The following is a 19782-nucleotide window of genomic DNA, read 5'->3' as shown; positions in this document are numbered from 1 at the left end:
ATCACTGCCAATCTCAAATTCACTGTGTGGCTGAGGATGATCTCGAACTGTTCTACCTCCACCTCCCACATTCTGGGATTGTAAGTACCATACCCAACTCATCATCGTCCTCATTCGCAAACCACAGCAAGGCGGTCAGCGGACAACTTTTAGGGAACAGGCTCTCTCCTTTCACTTTCACGTGGATTCTGAGGCTCAAACTCAAGACTTTACCTGCTCAACCATCTTGTTGGCCCACACTTTTAATTTGTTCTTTTTTCTAATACTATTTCTTCCTTTGGGAGTTTTTTTCTGGATATAATGAAAATGTGAAACAGTTTTATTTTCAGCCTGGCAAATCTTTGCTCTTTTATTGCATTCTAAACTGCCTGCAAACTGAACAACTTTCTTTTCTCTCTCTTGTATTGTATATGAATCCACATACACTGCATTATACTGCAAAAGCTAGCCAGTACTTCTAGCATTCTACCTGAAATCTCCTTACCTAGCTCTCTGAGTTTGTTAAGTATAATTTATTGTAGCTAGGAAAAGATGCCTATCTTTCCAGTTACTGCAGGAGAGTTTTTCCAGGAACAGTTTGCTTACTGCCTTTTCAGCTTATGTTAAAAGAGAACCATTTCCAGCCCCTCCCCCGCATTGTTCAGACTCAGTTTAGCCTTTTGTTATAGCAACACTATTCCTAAGTATTTACTTTTCTTACCAAACACCTGTTATTTCATAGCAGGCCATTGTATATTCCAGTGTCCTGACAGCACCATTTCCTTTTTCTTTAGTGTCTGAACTGACTGAAAGACTCTTCTGCCCAGGGTCCTGCAACTCCGCAACTGCCTGAAGCAGCCTGAGCTTGTGTGTTTGTGAACTTCCCTTAAGCTTTCCTTTTGATTTGTTTATTGATGTTCTGTTGGGCGAGCAAGAAGCACAGCCAAACCCAGGGTTACTGTGGAGGGCTGAAATGGGACCTGGAAACCACATTATATTCACATTGAATCATCTAGCAGAGTTAGATCCCAGCAGAGTCCCAGCTCCACATTACTGTGCCCTTGAGAACTCAGTCCATTTGTGTGCAACAGTTTCTTCCCCATAATTGAGGATTGATAATACCTATCACAGGGCTGAGGGGAGGCTTAAATTTCCAGTTCTGCTTGCTTTTGTTTTAATGTGTGTGTGTGGGGGGGGGGGTAGTTTCTGTGTCTGTGTGGTTTGAGACCAGGCCTCACACTGTAAGGCAGACTGGGCTGGGACTCAGTGTGTGATACATGGCAGTCCTCTTTGCTCTGCCTCCTGGGTCCTGGTTCTGTGAGCACAGGCTACCGTACTCTGACCTTAGTTTTTGTTTTGTTCTGTTTGTTCCACTAATCACATGCACTTGATTCTATCAGATTGCAGAATCAAAATACGTGGAAGTTTTTGTTTGATTACAAAAATAATACTTTTATTCTCATACAGAGTGTACAAAGTGTAGAAAAATACATCTCATGAGATACAGTCCTGAATTACAGACTCCTCAGGACTTTCTGCCTTATTTCCCACTGAAGGTGTGTATACATCCATTCTCAGTGTGGAAGACTTGGTCCTTGAAGAAAGAGACCATGTTTCTGAAAATCCCCTAGCTTTATATTTATGACTAAAAGGAATCATGTATGTAAAGCCCATGCCTTACTCACATTCACATTTAACTTGATGATGTAACTGACAATTCCCAGAAATCTTAAAGTTAGGTGAAGAAGAAATGTGCATTGAGAGCAAGGTATCTCAATGAAACAGGAGAGGGTAGAGCTTCTGGCCATCATTTCTCTAAGACCAGTGACTGGTAAGGTAGAGTAAGGAGGATTACTTGTCCAGACTAGTCAATAGAGAGACTTCTAAAAGCTTTATTAGAAAGGGACATCGCTACTCCACCCACACCCCACACTGCCAATACCATGTGTGCATGGTTTTATTTTTGAGAACTGAATCCTGGCATTGGTCATAAAGTCATACAGTCTTGACATTTATACAAACCTTTTCTTTATGTTTTAGTCAAAGAAGTTTGGCAGAGATCACAGAACTTATACACACGGCTCTCCTCGTGCATCGTGGAATAGTAAATTTAAGTGAATTACAATCTTCTGATGGACCACTGAAAGACATGAAGTTTGGAAACAAAATAGCTATCCTGAGTGGAGACTTTCTTCTAGCAAATGCCTGTAATGGACTAGCTCTTCTCCAGAATACCAAGGTAAAACAGACAGGGTTCAACGGTGCCTGCATGGCTACCTTCAGGTGTCTCGTGTTTGGTTAGTGAAACCACAGAGGACCATGTGCCCTGCTGCTCTGCTCCCCATGTGGATGCTGAGGGAACTGCGGAAGGTGGCCATGGCAGTGTCACCGCGAACAAAAAGAGACTAATGCTAGGAAACACTTCTGAAGAGCAGGTATGGTGGCACAAGACTGTAATCTCTGCACTCTGAGGCAGAGGCAGGGGGATCATGAGTTCAAGACCAGCCTGTGCCTCAGAGCAAGACTTTCTCTCAAAAAAAAAAAAAAAAAAAAGAAAAAAGAAGAAAAATAAAAGCACTTAGGAGGATGAGGCAGGAGGATGATCGTAAGTTCAGGGCCACTGGGGGCTATAGAGTGATCTCCAAAATAAAAGAGCAAGGCAGGGAATATAGATGAGTGTAGACTGTTTGCCTAGTATATGCAAGCATGGCAGAAAGAACAGAGAAGGGAGGGTTAAAATGCTTAAAACCCTCTGAGCTTTTAAAATACTTATCTGAACAATATAATATGGAGTGGGAAACACTGATGTTCAGGTCTATCAATTGCAACATTGTAGATTTATTTGTAATAGTAAAATTCAGCAGATTAAATGTCAAATAATTAAAGTTAGGTGATGTATCTAAATGCATGATATATAGATATTAAAACTTTATGAAACATGTTTAATAGCAAAGGAAAGTGTACACATCATAAAATGTACTTGAAAAATAGGATTAAAAAACTTACACATATTAGACAAGTTCTTACCATTGTTACAAAAAAAGTCCCTTGGCCGGGCAGTGGTGGCACACGCCTGTAATCCCAGCACTTGGGAGGCAGAGCCAGGAGGATCTCTGTGAGTTCGTGGCCAGCCTGGTGTACAAAGCGAGTTCCAGGACAGCCTCCAAAGCTACAGAGAAACCCTGTCTTGAAAATCAAAACAACAAAAAAAAAAAAAGTCCCCATCTATAAAGGAATGAGAAAACAACAAACAACAGTCAGAAAGTACAAGGAAACACATTAAATGTGAATTAGTCCACTACTTAGTGAGATTGTAAATAGTCTTTGTTGTATTTTTGTGGACTGTGTGATCTCAAATTTGTAGTGATCCTATTGGCTCAGTCTCAGAAGTGTGCAGAGACAGGAAGACTGCTGGTGCTTCCTGGCCACTGGCCAGCTCCAGGTGCAGTGAATGGCCTCTGTGTGCTGTCATGGACTTGAACATGACAGTTTTCCCTCACCCTCCGAAATGCTGAGATTCCAGGCACATCCTACTAGTGCCCAGCCTTAAAAAATACAGTCTTTAGGAAAATAGAGGCCTGGAGAAATAGCTCAACGCTTAAGAGCACCAGCTGCTCTTCCAAAGGACCCAGATTCAATACCCAGCTCCCATGTGGCAGCTAACAACTATATAGAACTTCAGTTCCAAGGGATTCAATGCCCTTTTCTGGCATCCATGGTCACTGCTAGTGAACAGACATACACACAGGCAAAACAAATATATCAGAAATATAATATTAGATATGGCTAAGAAACAATCTAAAGTATGTAAATATGCATCAAGAATAATTCTAAGTCGGGTGTGGTGTCAGACATCATCTCATTGCTTGACGGGCAGAGGAACAGCTTCATCTACATAGCAGATTCCAGGCCAACCAGAGCCTGCCTCAAAAATAAATAGCACACGAGATAGATAGATGGATGGATGGATGATCTACTTCATTTTGGGGGTCACGGGGTGGCCTGAATGAGTTTATGTGCACCATGTATGAGCCTGTGGAGACCAGGAGATCCCCTAAAATCTGGAGTTACAGGTAGCTGTGAGTCATTATGTCGTCACTGGGATTTGAACCCATGTCCTCTAGAAGGGCAACCAGTGCTCTTAACCACTGAGCTCTTTCCAGCCTCCTCTACTTGTTATATTTTAGTATTCAGATAATCCTTATTTTAAAGTTCTTATTTTTAAGTAGATGAATATGTTATTTTAATTTCTAAATTATTTTTTAAAAATAATGTCCACTTGAGTCTACCAATATAAAAAAGTCAATTGTTACTAAGTACTTGTTTCAGAAAGTGTAACATTTTAGCTATCTTCACACTTCTGTGTGGATAATGCAATGTCTGCACATTAAGACACTTCTCAGAGGTCTTATGCTCCTTCTGCATACATCTCCTTGGCCAGAATTTAGTGGCCTGGTCACCCTCTCAGGGAAGGAGGCTACGAATGTGCCTTGAAAGATGCTGATGTGCCTTGAAAGATGTTCTGCCCAACATTTCCATCATGGTTTGGCACTTTAGGGTAGCACTATTTCATGAGCTAGATCTACTGCTTTTAAAGGAAAATACAGTATGAGGATGCTGAACATCTATTTTCTTCTCATATGGGGACAAGGAATTACTTGCATGAAACAGATTAAGACCCTCAGATCTCCTCCCTGTTGAGCTAGCTTGCTTGCCTGACCTCAGACTCCTCTCCTTTCTTTGTATCGTGTACTTGGTTGGGTCTTACTGATTTTATCAATGGGATCCACATGTTGAGGCAAAAGTGAGTCTTCAACTGTCCCTGGGAGTCACTGACCCCATGGTCTGTTTTGCCTTTCTACCAGACTGCTGTGGTCTGTGAGAAGTCTGGGCCTTACTTGGAGAAGATAACGCTTCCACATGTGAAAGTTTGGTAGAGTTTTGGGTGCATTGGGCACAGGATAACCTGTAGGCATAAACAAGGGCCACAGTGGATTAGACCCAAAGACTCGGGGGAGGAAATATTCTAGATCTGTTACTTAATTGTACCTAGTTCTGTATTTTGAGAATTAGCCTCAATATGTTCTTACCTTAGAAAAGAAACTGTGGGGTTGGGGATTTAGCTCAGTGGTAGAGCGCTTGCCTAGCAAGCACAAGGCCCTGGGTTCGATCCTCAGCTCCACCAAAAAAAAAGGCTTAGGGCTGGAGAGATGGCTCAGAGGTTAAGAGCACTGGCTGCTCTTCCAGAGGTCCTGAGTTCAATTCCCAGCAACCACATGGTGGCTCACAACCATCCATAATGAGATCTGGCGCCCTCTTCTGGCCTGCAGGCATACATGCAGACAGAACCCTGTATACATAATAAATAGATCTTTAAAAAAAAAAAAAAAAGAACACGTCCTACAGGCTTGCCTGGGACCAATCTTATTAAAAAGAAAAGAAACTAAGGCTCAGTGCTTTCAGGAAATTCTCTTTGTTTGCCTTTCGTTGACAGTTTGAATTTACTTTGCACTATTCTGCAACAGTGGGGTGAACCCAGGGTCCATGACAGTCAAGCACAACACTATTGAGTGTTATCCCAGCTACTTTGTGCTGTATTACAAAAGTGTAGAGATGCCTTTATCTGAAAGTACAGTCATGCCATAATGATGTAAACAAACAATTAATTAACTACTTCCCTTTGTGGGACTAATATTTAAAGCATTCTTTTTCCTGAACTAGCTTGTGTCAGTCATATATTCTTTCTTTCACTGTGGTTTGGATTCATTGCAAATGGGAATTTTATTTCCATCAAAATCAAATCAGATTCACAGCCTGTGAAATCTGCTCTTGGTGTTTAGCATTCAAAGGCATCACTATACGTGTTCCAGAACCTAAGACCTCCACCATCTGCTCCATTAGGCACCGGATTTCAGTAGCACTGCTTGATTTACAAAGAGAAGACCAGTAAAAAGAAAAAAGAAACCTCAACATGTCCAACAGCAGCTGCCCAAGAAATAAGAATGACCAGGACCCCTCCCTTTGGGACCCCATACCTCCACAGCCTCTGTGTATACCGCTCCTTCACATTTGCATTGTATTAAGCACTTCCAGGAAAAAAAAAAATTCCTTTTTAGACTACTATAGGTTTCTTTCTGAGTTTGATAGTTATGCTAAACTTAAGCCTTATCCTGTGCATCCCTCCTGTTCACACATGGGTCTTCTTTGCCTTGTTCTTGAAAGGGTCTCTGAAGGTTCTGCAGGTTCTGTTCCAAAAGATGCTTCACCAGCTCATTTTCTTTGAAAGAACTAGAGTACCATGGCAATCCGTGATTGATCTCCAAATCGAGGCATCTCATAGCCCTCATTGATCATAATAGGTGAGGTCCAAATTGTTGAACAGTGTTGGGAACTGCAGAGACAGGAAGGGGAAACAGAGTTCTCTTTGACAAAGCACCTCCCCATAGTCAGAATCAGCCCTTTCAGTGAAACGCTTGGTTCTGTTTCCTCAGAATACTATTTAAAGGAATATGAATATTTTATAGCAGAGGACCTATTTTATTAAACAAGACTTACCTCTAACAAGGATTACTATTTTGGTATACTTAGATTCTATTGAATGTTTTAATTTCCTTTTATAAGAAAAAAATTGTCAGTAAAGACAAAATAAATAGACACTACAGTAATGAGGGATCAGGCAGAATGTGATACAGAATTTGTTTATAATATGTCACTGTTTTTTACAGTGACAGCCTGCTTTTTTTTGAAGGTATATACTTAACTTGATGATTAATGTCATGTTTGTAGCAGTTTAGGATTTTATGGCTTATTCAGTCTACCATTTTCCGATTTTCTTCTGCTAGTGGGTTTGTGTGCGACCTATATGGTATGTTCCTCTGCCTCTCCAGGGGCAGACTGTTAGCTGAAGGTTTCTGCAGGCAGATGAAATTCAGAGCTGTTTTATAATTGCCAAGGGTAAAATTAGCAAAGTCAATTATTCTCCCTTCAGCTCTTCTCAAAGATATTAGGGGTCTTCTAGGAAATTACCTTAGGTAACACTTAGGTTTTTAAATATTCCGGAATATAGAAATGGTATATTAATCCTGAGGTAGTAGTCTTCTTACTATTATAAATGGAGTAAAAAATACAAATTAGCAAGATTTTGAATTCAAGAATGACTTTAAAAATTAATGATTGGGTTTTCATTCATTCAATTAGGAACTTTTTATTTTGGTACTTCATTATGTAAAAGACCTGGACTAAAAGACCTCAGGCTTGGAAGCCATAAGTTTCCATACACTATTGATATAGTTGCTCATGTAGAATATGCTATAATGCTCTGATCATGTGCTCATTCCTGAATCTAAACTTCTTGTTTTTGAGCATCAAGTTATCACATAGACATAGTAATGAGAAGGAGGATCATAAAATAGAAACACATTATAATTTATAATTTAAAGACTTAAAAAATATATGTATAGTATGTGAAATTATGTGAGTGTGTATGTGCCACATACATGCAAGAGCCCGTGGAGATGAGAAGAGGCCATCAGTTCTCCCTAGAAATGGAGTTACAGTGGTTAAGAGCTACCGTGTGGGTGCGGGAACTGAACCTGGGCCCTCTGCAAGAGCATTAAGAGCTCTAAACTACTGAACCATCTCTCAGCTGCTATAACTTACCATTACAGGTTTTCTTTGGTATTTGTATAGACTGGATGTCTATGTTAAGATTATGCCAAAGTGTGAATAAGACTATTGTATTTAGGAATTACTCTTTGCCATTCTGTGTGTGTGAGAGTGTGTGTGTGTGTGTGTGTGTGTGTGTGTCTGAGAGAGAGAGAGAGAGAGAGAGAGAGAGAGAGAGAGAGAGAGAGAGTCCTTACGTTATAGTGATGAGCCTAACATTTAAAGAAATAAGCTCATGTTGCACCCCCCACCTCCAATAGTCATTTTCATTGAGATGAGAGACTGGGAGTCAGCCTGATGTTGTCTGACACCCAAGAGCATTGTTATGATATCACTGTTGGGGACTGTTCTATTAAGCATTAGTGACTTATAGTTCTAAATAACTGGCAGCACAGATGTACTCCTTACAGAGTGATATATCTCCTTATGTTAATTTTGTCTTCCTACAGGCATAAATATGCTGTTTACAGGGAGAATTTTGTATAAATATGTTCAATTTATGCATATAAATCTCTTATATATTTGTGTATGTATATTATATATATTTGTGTGTATTATATATTTTTGTGTGTGTATATATATGCATTTGTTTAGGTGTGTGTGCATGTGGGTGTGAGAAGGATGGCATATGCATGTGCATGTAAAGGCCAGATGTCAATGCCAGGTTCTTCCTCAATTGCTCTCCACCTGATTGTTTGTTTGTTTGTTTAAATACAGAGCTCACTCTGTATCCTTGGCTGACCAAGAATTTACTATGTAAAATAGGTTGGCCTCATACTCACAGAGACTGCCTGGCTCTGCCTCCTGAATGCTGGATTAAATGCATGTACCACCATGTCTGGCCATCAGGTTTTTGAGGCAGGGTCTCCCACTGAATCTTGACTTTGGGGATTGACTCAACTGGCCAGCCCACAAGCCTCAGGGAGCCTCCTCTCTATACCTCCCCTGTGCTGGGGTTACAGGAATGCTCTGCCACACTGGAATTTTCCATGGGTGCTGGAGAACAAGCCTTCATCTTTGCATGGCAGATACTTTACTGGCCAGGCCCTCTCCTAGCCCATGTTTTTTAAATAAACAGGCTGCTACTGGGGCTTTTGTTTGTTTGTCCTGTGTGTTGTCATTAATTTTGCCTTCTAATTTGTATCGAAAGTGAACTCTAAAACCATGCTATATTATATGAACTTCAGGTTTCCTTTCCCTGTCATCTACAATTAATATAGGCACTCCTGAAGTTGGAGATCTAGGTCAATGGTAGAGAGTACTTACAGGCCCTAGGCTTTGTTCCCAGCATTCAGTTCCAGAGGCCTAAAATGGCATTATTATGGCAATGTGCATTTATACCTTTACTAGTGTATTTTACTTATAGAAATTATTTGGGGGTGAGGCTTTTGTGAGACATAGTCTCATGTAGTCCATGAGTCTCCTCAAACTTGCTTTGCAGCTGAGGTTAACCTTGAATTCTTGACCCTCCTGTCTCCACCTATTGAGAATTATAGGCATGTGCCACCACACACTCAGCAATTATTGTGTTAATATCTTAAGCCTCTTCAGTTTGACACCCAAGATTAATGTTCTGCCCTGCATATAAGCCACTTGTGTATAGGTATTCATGGCCAGAGGAAATCGGTACAAAAGGAAAGCAGGCTATTAAATATTGTAACAATGAGAGGCTTTCTCTATGTCAATTAAATAGAACAGTCAAAATACCATCATGAAAATACTGCAGAATTCCAAAACAAAGTATTGTCTTCTGCTCTTTCCTTATCATAACATAGTCACATAAATTAAGTAGACTTCCTTTTCTGAGTCTGCTTCCTCGGCTTTTAAAGTAACATACTATTAGTATATGTAAAGTATAGTGAAAAACTAGAAAGAAAACTAATGTGTCTTTTTAAATGTATTATCTCATTAAAATCTTTAGTGAAAACAATGTAATAATATAGTATTTCTTTGGCAGAGCAAGCACCTGCCATCATGTAAAGTGAATGTTTCTTTCAAGGTCTGACAAACTGGAAACCTGGCAACAAAATAGAAGAGGCAAAAAGTGTGAACTCAAAATACCCCCAGAAAACAAAACAAAATCCCTGCACTCTACAAAGTACAACTTTTGAAAGTGTTGAGCTGAGTCCACACTATGGTTGGCAGCACTGGCTACAGAAATCTTTTTCTTGCTTTTTTAGACACAGTTGCATGTAGCCCAGGCTAACCTTGAACTCCCTTTGTAATCAAGGGTGACTTAAATTCCAGATTCTTTTGCTTCCACCTACCAATTCCAGCTGGTATTGCAGGCCTACACCACCAAGTTCAGGTACAGGGATCTTTCACATTTCGCTACCTCCTTCTTCATAATTCCCACTCCCTATCTTTCTTTTTTTTTCTTTCTTTTTTTTTTTTTTTTTTTTTTTGCCAGAGCTGAGGACTGAACCCAGGGCCTTGCACTTGCTAGGCAAGCACTGTACCACTGAGCTCAACTCCCCAACCTCCACTCTCTTTTTTCTAGAAGTCATTTTTCATGAAATCAGCTTTGCCTCCTTCAATTTTCATTGGTATAAATTGTTCAAAGCTATTTTCAAAGTTGTAACCATCTTGCCTAGAAACTTCCTGAGTTGGGAGTTCATGAACAATTAATGAACAGCTTTGTCTGTCCTCAGCATCTTTAGCTTCCCCATCTAGTATCTCTCACACCCTCCATCCTTTCTTCTTCCCACAGGCTTGTACATGGTATCCATCTTTGTATCTTGGACCTCAGTTCATTTCACCTCACCCAGTCTGTGAAATGCAAACAGCTTTCCTTCTCTTATTTATTATTTCACCTAAGACATTCACTTTTTTCTTTGACTTTTCCTTTCTCTTTCAAGAGAAAAATATGAGCTAAGAACCTATTCTTGGAGTTGCAAATCACCAAAGTAAAGAGGGCCAGTGAACTGACTCAGCAGGTAAGGAGGGCCAGTGAGATGACTCAGCAGGTAAGGAGGGCCAGTGAGATGACTCAGCAGGTCGAGCTGACTCGGCAGGTAAGGAGGGCCAGTGAGATGACTCGGCAGGTCAAGAGGGTCAGTGAGATGACTCAGTAGGTCAAGAGGTTTGACAGGTAAACCTGAGTTTAATCCCCAGGATCCATGAACTAATTCTGTAAAGTCCTCTGGCTTCCATACATGCACCATACACATATACATACACATACACATACACATAGCTTCTACATCATGCACACACACAGTAATAATAAGTAAAAAAAATTTGGCTCTACATCCCAAGTATTAGAATTAAAAGTGTTTGTCATCTTGCCTGACACTTGATTTGATTTTTTAAATATTTTTTACATTCGTTGAGAAATTCCTTTTTTGAGAATTTCATATGATATATTTTATCATGTCTATCCCCCATCCAGTTCTCTTCCCATATCTACCCTCTTCACCTGCTTACCCACCCAACTTTGAGGTGTGCCCCCTGCCCCACATCAAGTCCAGTTTGTTTTGCTTGATCACTTGTGGGCGTGGGGCCTGGCCTGGAGTATGGTTGACCTACCAGCTTTAAAGGAAGCTGATGCTCCCTCTTCTAACAGTTTTCAAATGCCAATCCCTCAGTTAGTGGTGGGATTCTGTGCCCATCTTGCCCACCATCTATGCTAGGATTTTGTCTGGCTTGTGCATGCTGTCACAATCATCATGTGTTCATGTGTGTAACTTCCCTGTTGTATCTGGAAAATATTGTTTCCTTGAAATCATATTTATGTCTGATTCCTAACAATCTTTCCACCTCCTATTCCCCAAAGTTCCCTGAGTCTTAGGGGGGGGGGGGGGGGGGGAATTACAATATATACATCACATTTAGGGCTAAGCACTCCACAGTTTCATATATTCTGTATGTTGACTAGTTGATTGTCTCTATGTTAATTGCCACCTACTACAAGAGGAAGCTTTTCTGATGAGGGTTGAGAGATGGACTGATCTTTGAGTATAGCAATAAGTCATTAGTAGTCATTATAATACTATGCCCAGTGTAATAGTATAGGTTCTCCCCTAGGACCTATGAACTATCTAGCCACAAGTTCCTGACCCTGTTAACAGTGTCGGGATGGGTTCCATCTCATGGAGTGGGTCTTAGCCAATCAGAAAGTCATTGGTTACTCACATAACATTTATACCGCTATTGCACCAGGCGGCATATCTTTTCAAGCCAGTCATTATTGTAACTTATGGTTTCACAGCTTGGGAGAATGATAATTTCTTTTCTCCTCCAATAGTATATGAGTACCACCCTCTAGCACTATGAAAGATAAGTTGTAGAAGAAAAAATTAAAGCATGGTAATGCATGACTGTAATCCTCATACTTGGGAGGTAGAAGCAGGAAATCATGAGATTAAGGTCATTGTGTGTTATTTAACACGTTTGAAGCTAGCCTGGTCTGCATGAGACCCTATCTCAAAATTTTTAAAGTGGAGACGGGCTGATAGGGAATTATATTTAAAAATGAAATAATCCTGAAATACAATATATGTATGTACCCTCATTCTTTTACTAAACCAATATTTAAAGACAATTTAACAAGTACTTGTTTGATTCCCCCCCACACACACTTTATTTAATTTCAAATATTATAAGAGTTTTGTTTTCTAGTCATCCCTTTTTAATTACAAGATGATGGCATTCCCACGGTATGAAGTAACCAGGCTTTTGTAGGCCACCTCTTTCTAACTTTGTTTTGTTAGAAAGTATGGCTCAGGCTCCAGACAACTGACTTGCAGGTGCAGTTGCAAACCGTGGTGTGTTTGTAATCAGATGCCTGCTCTAGTCTACCAACATGAAAAAGAGAATCAGAGGACTGACTGAGGCTACTTTTCATTAATAGCTCAGTTGTAGTGATATAAATTTTGTCGTAGCATTTCCATCATTTTCTTAACACTATTAGAGTTGGAAACACTCAAGGAAAAAAATCACTACCAGCCAAAGTTGGCTTATAGAGCCTAAGCCCAGGAGCAGATTTTATTTATTTAGCAATAGTGACTGGGGAGAGAGCCCTTCTGGCAGCTAATGACCTGCTGGAGTTGTGTGCCCAAGGCAAAGCTTAAGGCCGTTAGTCCAACAGGTCATTAGCTGACAATGCCTGACCCCAAGGTTGGTTCTGATACTGTAACTGTGAAAACATTAAAGTGGGGTGTTAGAAAGTATGGCTGTGCCAAGGATGTTTCTTTAAGCATTTGGGAAATGCATTCGATTATTTGTTGCTATTCACACAGTTTTGTCTTTTTTTCATTTCTCTCCTTTTTAAATTGAGACAGGGTCTTGCTGTGTGGCCTAGACTACCCTCAAACTTGCTATCCTCCTGTCTCATCCTCCTAAGAATTGAGATTTTAGATTTATGCCATCCCACCCAGCTGTTTAATTGCCTTTCTTCTGGGGTCGTTTCAAACATTAGTCAACAGGAGATTAGGAAACACCAAACATCATGTGGTACAATCCTGTTTTATAGAGGTGACATGATATAACTGTAGTTGGAGAGCTTCTCTCCAGGTTCCACCAAGCATACAACAAAGCAGAAAAAAGCGTGAAGTGTCTAACCTTGTTGTATGCTGTGACATCCACAGCATACAACAAAGCAGAAAAAAGCGTGAAGTGTCTAACTTTGGCTTTGGGTTTGTTGTTGCTGCTGCTGTTGTTTAAGGCAGGGTCTCAAGTGTTGGGATTATAGTATAAACCACCACATCCAGTTTATGCAGTACAGTTTATGCAGTAGATCTGACCCGATGGATCGGATCCAAGGTTTTGTCCAATGTGGTGGTATATGTTTTGTTTTGTTTTTGTTTTTTCGAGACAGGGTTTCTCTGTGTAGTTTTGCGCCTTTCCTGGAACTCGCTTTGTAGACCAGGCTGGCCTCGAACTCACAGAGATCTGCCTGCCTCCCGGCAGTGGCACACTTCTTTAATCCCAGCACCCAAAGGCAGGTGGATCTCTGAGTTTTGGGCCAGCCTGGTCTACAGAGTTGACTTCTAGGAAAGTCAGGGCTACACAGAGAAATCCCTATCTTGAAAATTAAAAAAAAAAGAAAAAGAAAAAGAAAAAAATCAACAGCAGCAGCAGCAGAGGGCTTCCTACCCGTCAGCTGAAGCTGTTTTCCTTCTCTCTCACCTCAGTCATCCTTCTCTTCCTCTCTTGTTCTCTTTCACTTCTTCAGTAGTTGTTTAACTCTCAGAGTTTGAAGTTCAAGTCAGCCGTCCTTTCCTGCAGACTGCTTATCAATCCTGGCATTTGTAGCACTATTAACTCGTAAATAGTGGGATAAATATTCCACTACAGTATCAAGGAGACTTTGTAGAGAACTTTAGGAAAGTAAGTAATAAGCAAACACAGCTTTTGTTTTGTTTTTAGGTTTTTTATCTATTAAGTCAAGGCAACATCATGTCTGTCTTCTGCATTCTCGACAGTTCTGATATTCTCTAATTCTGAGAGTTGTAGGAAAGAGTCAAAACTGGCAAAATAGAGCTTGATCCTGACATAAAGATGGCATACTATGTGAATACAACAAAACTCTCAAGTTAAAAAAGTCAGGCATACATAGAGAACCCAAAATCTGGTAGATATGTCCTAGATATGAAGACTTTCAAACATACTTCAGAACTCCAACAACAGTGCAGCTCATTGAGCTTGCTCTTCCTGGAAGGTGGTGTGGAGAAACTTAAATGCCTTCATTGTCTGGATACTTTAAAATACATATGGTAATGGCAGATATAAATTTCTGAGATGATGATGCAGCAAAGTGATAGCTTCAAATTTATTTTGAAATAGGATTTCATGCAACTAATTCACATATTAGAGTGGTATTTGCACACAATAAAATATTTTATGTGCATTATGCTAAGCAGTGAAGATATAATTTAAAAGCCATTTTGGTCTCTTAAGCCATTGTCCACTCTCACGATGAGAAAGTATTTTCTGTTGTTTTTAACAAAATCTTAATCATTTGATTTTACCAATAAAGAAAGACTCTGGAGCCAGATGTTGGGGTAAAAGCCTGCTAGCTCAGAGAGGCAGAGAAAGCATCCAGCTGACCTTCCTCCTCAGCCAGCATCCCAGAAGCCTCCTCTTCCTCCTATGACATCTCAAACAAGACTCTTCCAATTGAATGTTCCTCCTTTTCACTTCCTGTGCATCTCTCTATCCGTGCTTCTGGCCCCCTCTTACTCTCTATGTTTTTTTTCTTAATAATCCTATGTTCATTTCCTGTCAACTGGTTGCTTGCTCCACCTCTTGACCTGTGGTTGACTTTATTTAATCCTGTTTACAATATTCAAGCAGAAAGCTCTTGGATTAAAGGTGTGTGCTAGGGCTGAGCCACACCACAACTAGAATCAGTTTTCCCAGTAAATAACACAGTGTTGGGGTTCACAGTGTGATTGCATATCCTGCAACAGTGTTCCTCTGCATTGGTCCTTTGGCCACTGCCTGTTTGCATCCCTTATCATCACTCCCTAATAAACTCTCTGTTGACATTATGGGTGGGAAGAGGGAAGCAGATTATAAGCAGTGTGTGGGCACACACTTGCAGTCCCAGTACTTGAGAACTGGGTTTTGAGAGCACAGGGCCAGGGTACATGTTTAGACAACATGACACTGATGTGGATGTACAGCTTGGACCAAGATGGCTAATGGTGGGCATCTTGGAAAGCTATGCGTCAGGAAAAGATGCTGACACATGCTTTCAGAGAACCTTAAGGCAAGCAGTGACAGTGTCTGTTATGTAGTGATGGCAGAATGACACCTTTCTGTGGGTTTTGTACAGATGTGGCTGTGAGGCCAGAGGTGTGAGCCCTTGCTTTTGCCTTCACCAGTCTGCATGTGTGTCTGTGTGTGATCTTCATGTACTACCATGTGCCTACGTGTCTGCCTAATGGTCTGTGTGAATATAATGTGTCTTTTCTGTTCATGAATCCTCATCTCTAACCTCCTCAACTCCAGTGACCTTCCTGCTTTTGTGGTTTGGGAGCTTAGAAGCCAGTCTGGCCTACATATCTGGTCCAGACCAGCCAATGGGTTGCATAGCAAAATCCTGTTTCAACAAACAAAACAAAACAAATACAAACAAACAATAAAAAGCCAATTGTAATAGAGGATATGTATGTGCTTAGCCTGCACAGGATGCTGTGTTCAATCTACCATCCAAGAAAATGCTTATTGTGTATCTTAATAGTCTGAAGAGTTTCTGACCACAGACTAGCCCAGAGTATGATGCAAACAGCCCCAAACTTCTACTGTGTCATTTTCTTTGGAAGGGAAGGTAGAATTCCCTAATTTTTGGAGCACAATACCAGGAGAACACACTGTTGGAGTTCCTTGAAGAACTGTACAAGTATAGTTTGGACAAGCTGTGTGGATTTTAGTGTACAATGTGTGCCTGTATTTCCAGACCTCCTTTTACTGTAGAAACTTAGGACTATTGTGGAATTGCAAATGTCTGCCTTCTAGTGCGACCCAATTAGAAAAGGAACTAACAACTGAACTGTGTAAGTGCATCCATGATGTAAGTGTAAGCCTTATTGTGAGGTTGCACTTTAAAAACATTGAAAGCAACTTGTACAAGGCAGCATTCCACCATCTTTCAACAACCATCTTTGAGAATCCCTAGGTGAAGCACTGTAAGCAACATGGGTATTATCAGCCCCATTAAAGAGAATAGGCAAATCACTGAAATAGTAGTCATATTCTTTTAAAGTTCAGCCTAACTGTAGTAGTGCCCGGAGTGTGCACAGCACTGAGTGTGGCATCCTAGCTACAGTGGACTTCATCCTCAGGAGACCCTGTGTTGGAGAAGTGGAGAGTGGAATGGAATCAGTTCCATCACGGTGTCAGCACGGCTCATTTTCTTCAGTATTCATTCAAGTCTCAGCGCCTGTTCTAGCCAGACAACTTTTCCATGAGCATCTCCTTTTTCCCTTTTTTACGAAAATTTTTAAGGTTTTAAAATTATCTGCCCTTTTTTTTCAGGAACCAATTTGGCATTTAAATTGGTGATTATTTGGCTTTGGTCAGTGGTAAATAATCAGTGGTCAATGGCAAAAAAATTACCTGTTCAGAAAATAACAAAAAATTACCTTTATTCAAAAAGTAGCAATTTTTTTTTGGATTGCTTTTGTTTTTTGTGTTTTTAAAGATTTTAGCTAACAAACTAGCTGTGTTAACAACTGTTAATTTTTAAATGCAGCTGGAGGTGGGGGCTCGTAAAAGGTTGATGCAGGACAGTTGTCCTGTGCCACAAAGTAATGAGACCCTATCTCAGACAAAATCGAAACTGCAGCTCTGGGAATGAGATCCGATGTAAATGCAGATCCGTCTGAACATGGAGCTGGTTGTTGGTAATCCTGGAAAGTAAAATGAGACCCAGAGAAATGACCTGGATGGGCTGGGGGCTTACAGCGCATCTGTGTGTAACTATCTTAGTGATCTAGACAAAGGATGCATCCATTGAGTATATTACAAAGTATGTCAGATGTAATAAAGTTATTAGAATTCTTAGAATTCATTTAGGCATGGTCCCTGACAACTCCCTTATGAGGAAAAGGTTTTTTATTGTGAATGAGAGAGAAACTATCCAGAGGCATCTAGAAAAATCCAAAGCAGAGAGAAAGAAGTAGCCTGGGCATGGTCATGCCTGTCTGTGGAGGGACTGGAGAGTGGGGATGGTGAGACAGCAGGAGAAGGGAGCTGAGTTGTGGGAGGATGAGCAGTTCTAGGGAGGACCAGGTCTGGAGGCTAGGGTGGACTTTGAATGTCTAACAAGTACTTGTAAGTGGAGACTGAGGGAGCCTGGAGGCCACAGGAGCTTTGGTATGCTGATAGCCACCCCAGGTAGCCATAGGTCCCTTCTGCCAGACAGGAGGGACCTGACTCCTTTTTGCAGATGGGAGTTCCTGAGGAGTGCAGCTTTGATAAACTTCAGCAGTCCTCAGTGCAGCTGAGCTCACTGCTGGATGTGTGGGCTTCCTGAGGCCTAACAGTCCACAACGGTGTTTGAACCACAAACCCATTTTTAAAAATTCCTTAAGCTTCTATTTACTGGGGGGGTGGGGGGGGGGGGGGGGGGGGGGGGTGTCTCGGAGAAGATTCCCACAGCGTGTGTATGTAAGTCAAAAGACAACTTATTGGTAGGGTCAGTTCTCCCTGTTATTGAACTTGGGGGTCACAGTCCGTGCTACAGGACAGGTCCAGCTTCCTATCTTCAATAAGCCAAATTAAAAGAAGACAGCAAAAAAGGGAAATTTATTTAGTGGCTACATTGGGAAGAGGGAAAAAACAAGATCAAGCAACACCCCAAGTCCATCTTCTGGAGTTGTGCTCGAAGTTTAAACAGAGAGCCAAAAGACATGACCATCTAAACAGTCCTGGTCAAGGTGTGGTCCTGCCCACACTTAACCCACCATTGTCTGGGCTTCCATCTATCCTATAAGATCCACAGACCACCATATAGACTGTAAGGTAGTCTGGCAAGTTGTTGGGACTGTGGAAAATCTCTGGGAGACAGGTTCCTCCGCTGGCCTTTTTTTCTTCTTCCAGCCTGAAATACCTGGGTAGATTCTCATTTCTATGAGGCCCACTGTTTCAGCAGTCCGATAGTCAGATTGAGAGACTGAATTCTCATTCTCTCTCTCCCGCTCTCTCCCGCTCTCTCCCTCTCTCTCCCTCTCTCTCCCGCTCTCCCCCGCTCTCCCCCCCCCGCTCTTCCCCCCCCCCCCGCTCTCCCCCGCTCTCCCCCGCTCTCCCCCTCTCTCTCCCTCTCTCTCCCTCTCTCTCTCTCCCCTCTCTCTCTCCCTCCCTCTCTCTCCCTCTCTCGGCAGTGTCTCACTGTGTAGCCCTGGCTGTCCTGGAATTAACTGTAGACCAGCTAGCCTCATACTCAGAGATCCACCTGCCTCTGCCTTAGTGCTAGGATTAAAGGCGTGGTGGTGCACATTGGCCCCACAAGCATCTCACCTGCCAAGCTGGTTACATTTGCACCCTATGGACCTTCAGGATTGAAATCAGATTGTCAGGCTTGGTAGCAAGCACCTTTGACCATGAGCTCTCTTGCTGATCCTTATTAAAGGAATTGTAATTTAATGAGACTAGTTTTTTGAGTACAATGCTATCCATATAGTATACTACCAACAAGCATTTATGCAGTGAGTACACTAGCTGATACAGAATGGAATCTCAGCACTTTGTACTCTATCTTCTTGAGCTTATGGGTCTATTTCAAGTTGTATATATTGTGATTTTATACTGTCATTTAGTTAACTGAAGTTTTCCAAAACCTTTATGTCACTGTAGTTTATTAAGCATTGTATCAGCTGCTCTAAATTAAAGGTGAAGATTATCAATTTGCAGAGTTTTTGCTGCACCTGTGCCGATGGCCATGCCATTTTTCCCTGCTGTCCCTCCTTAGCCAGAACTTCAGCTCAGCAGAACAGATTGTCGCCCTCCCACAGAAACACAAGGCCTTCCACGCCTGGCAGCGTTGAAAAGCCTCCCTTTACACAGCCTTTCTCCAGAACTTCTGGTTAGTGTTGTGTTTGTTGTATAGAGCTTTCCTCAGTGACTTCAGTAAACCTGGTCCTGGTCTGGGGATGGTGTGGAGAGCCTTCTTTCAGAGACTGCTGCAGGGCCAGATCAAAGCCATTCATTTATATTAATCATGCAGAATAGGGCTCAGCTGGGCTGTTCATGCCCAGCTGGTGGCTGAGTAGACTGCACCCCTAATTTGGCCATAGTTACTGCTCCCTGTGTTCTTCAGGGGTCACCACCTCAGGAGGCTGCCAGCCTGGAAGCTATAGCTGAGCACTGGGAACTGAATTCACCTGAAACAAGACAAGGGGTTTGAACCCAGTTTGTAAATGATGAAGAACCTTACAACACTAAAGGTATCATCAGTCTCTGTGGGAGAATACTGTACTCACCCAGCCCCTCACAGCCTCACTCTGGGTGTGCATGTCTTTCCACCTTTTGCTTAGTCTCTCACATGCCCTGTGCTTCATTTATGCTAAGACAACTAAAAGCAGTCCATCCCCACTGCTCTGGTACCCTAAGCTTCCTCTCATTCTATCTCTATGCCTTTCCTTTTTTTAAAAAATGTGTTTATTTTTATTTTCTGTGGACCACATGTGTGCC

The 19782-nt window shown here is 41.5% G+C and overlaps 1 protein-coding gene across 1 annotated transcript in view; it reads left to right on the top strand.

Annotated features, from left to right (window-relative positions):
* Pdss2 (decaprenyl diphosphate synthase subunit 2) overlaps positions 1–19782 on the top strand; it is a 231211-nt gene that overhangs the window by 116258 nt on the left and 95171 nt on the right. Inside the window, exon 3 of the mRNA XM_036168915.1 lies at positions 2020–2218. Coding sequence (XP_036024808.1) covers positions 2020–2218 — 199 coding nt within the window. The remainder of the gene's footprint in view (positions 1–2019; positions 2219–19782) is intronic.

The sequence above is a fragment of the Onychomys torridus genome, chromosome 19 (genome assembly GCF_903995425.1).
Source record: "Onychomys torridus chromosome 19, mOncTor1.1, whole genome shotgun sequence".
In the NCBI taxonomy this organism is placed as follows: domain Eukaryota; kingdom Metazoa; phylum Chordata; class Mammalia; order Rodentia; family Cricetidae; genus Onychomys; species Onychomys torridus.
Note: the sequence above shows the minus strand (reverse complement) of the source record. Positions and strands in the feature narration are given on the sequence as shown.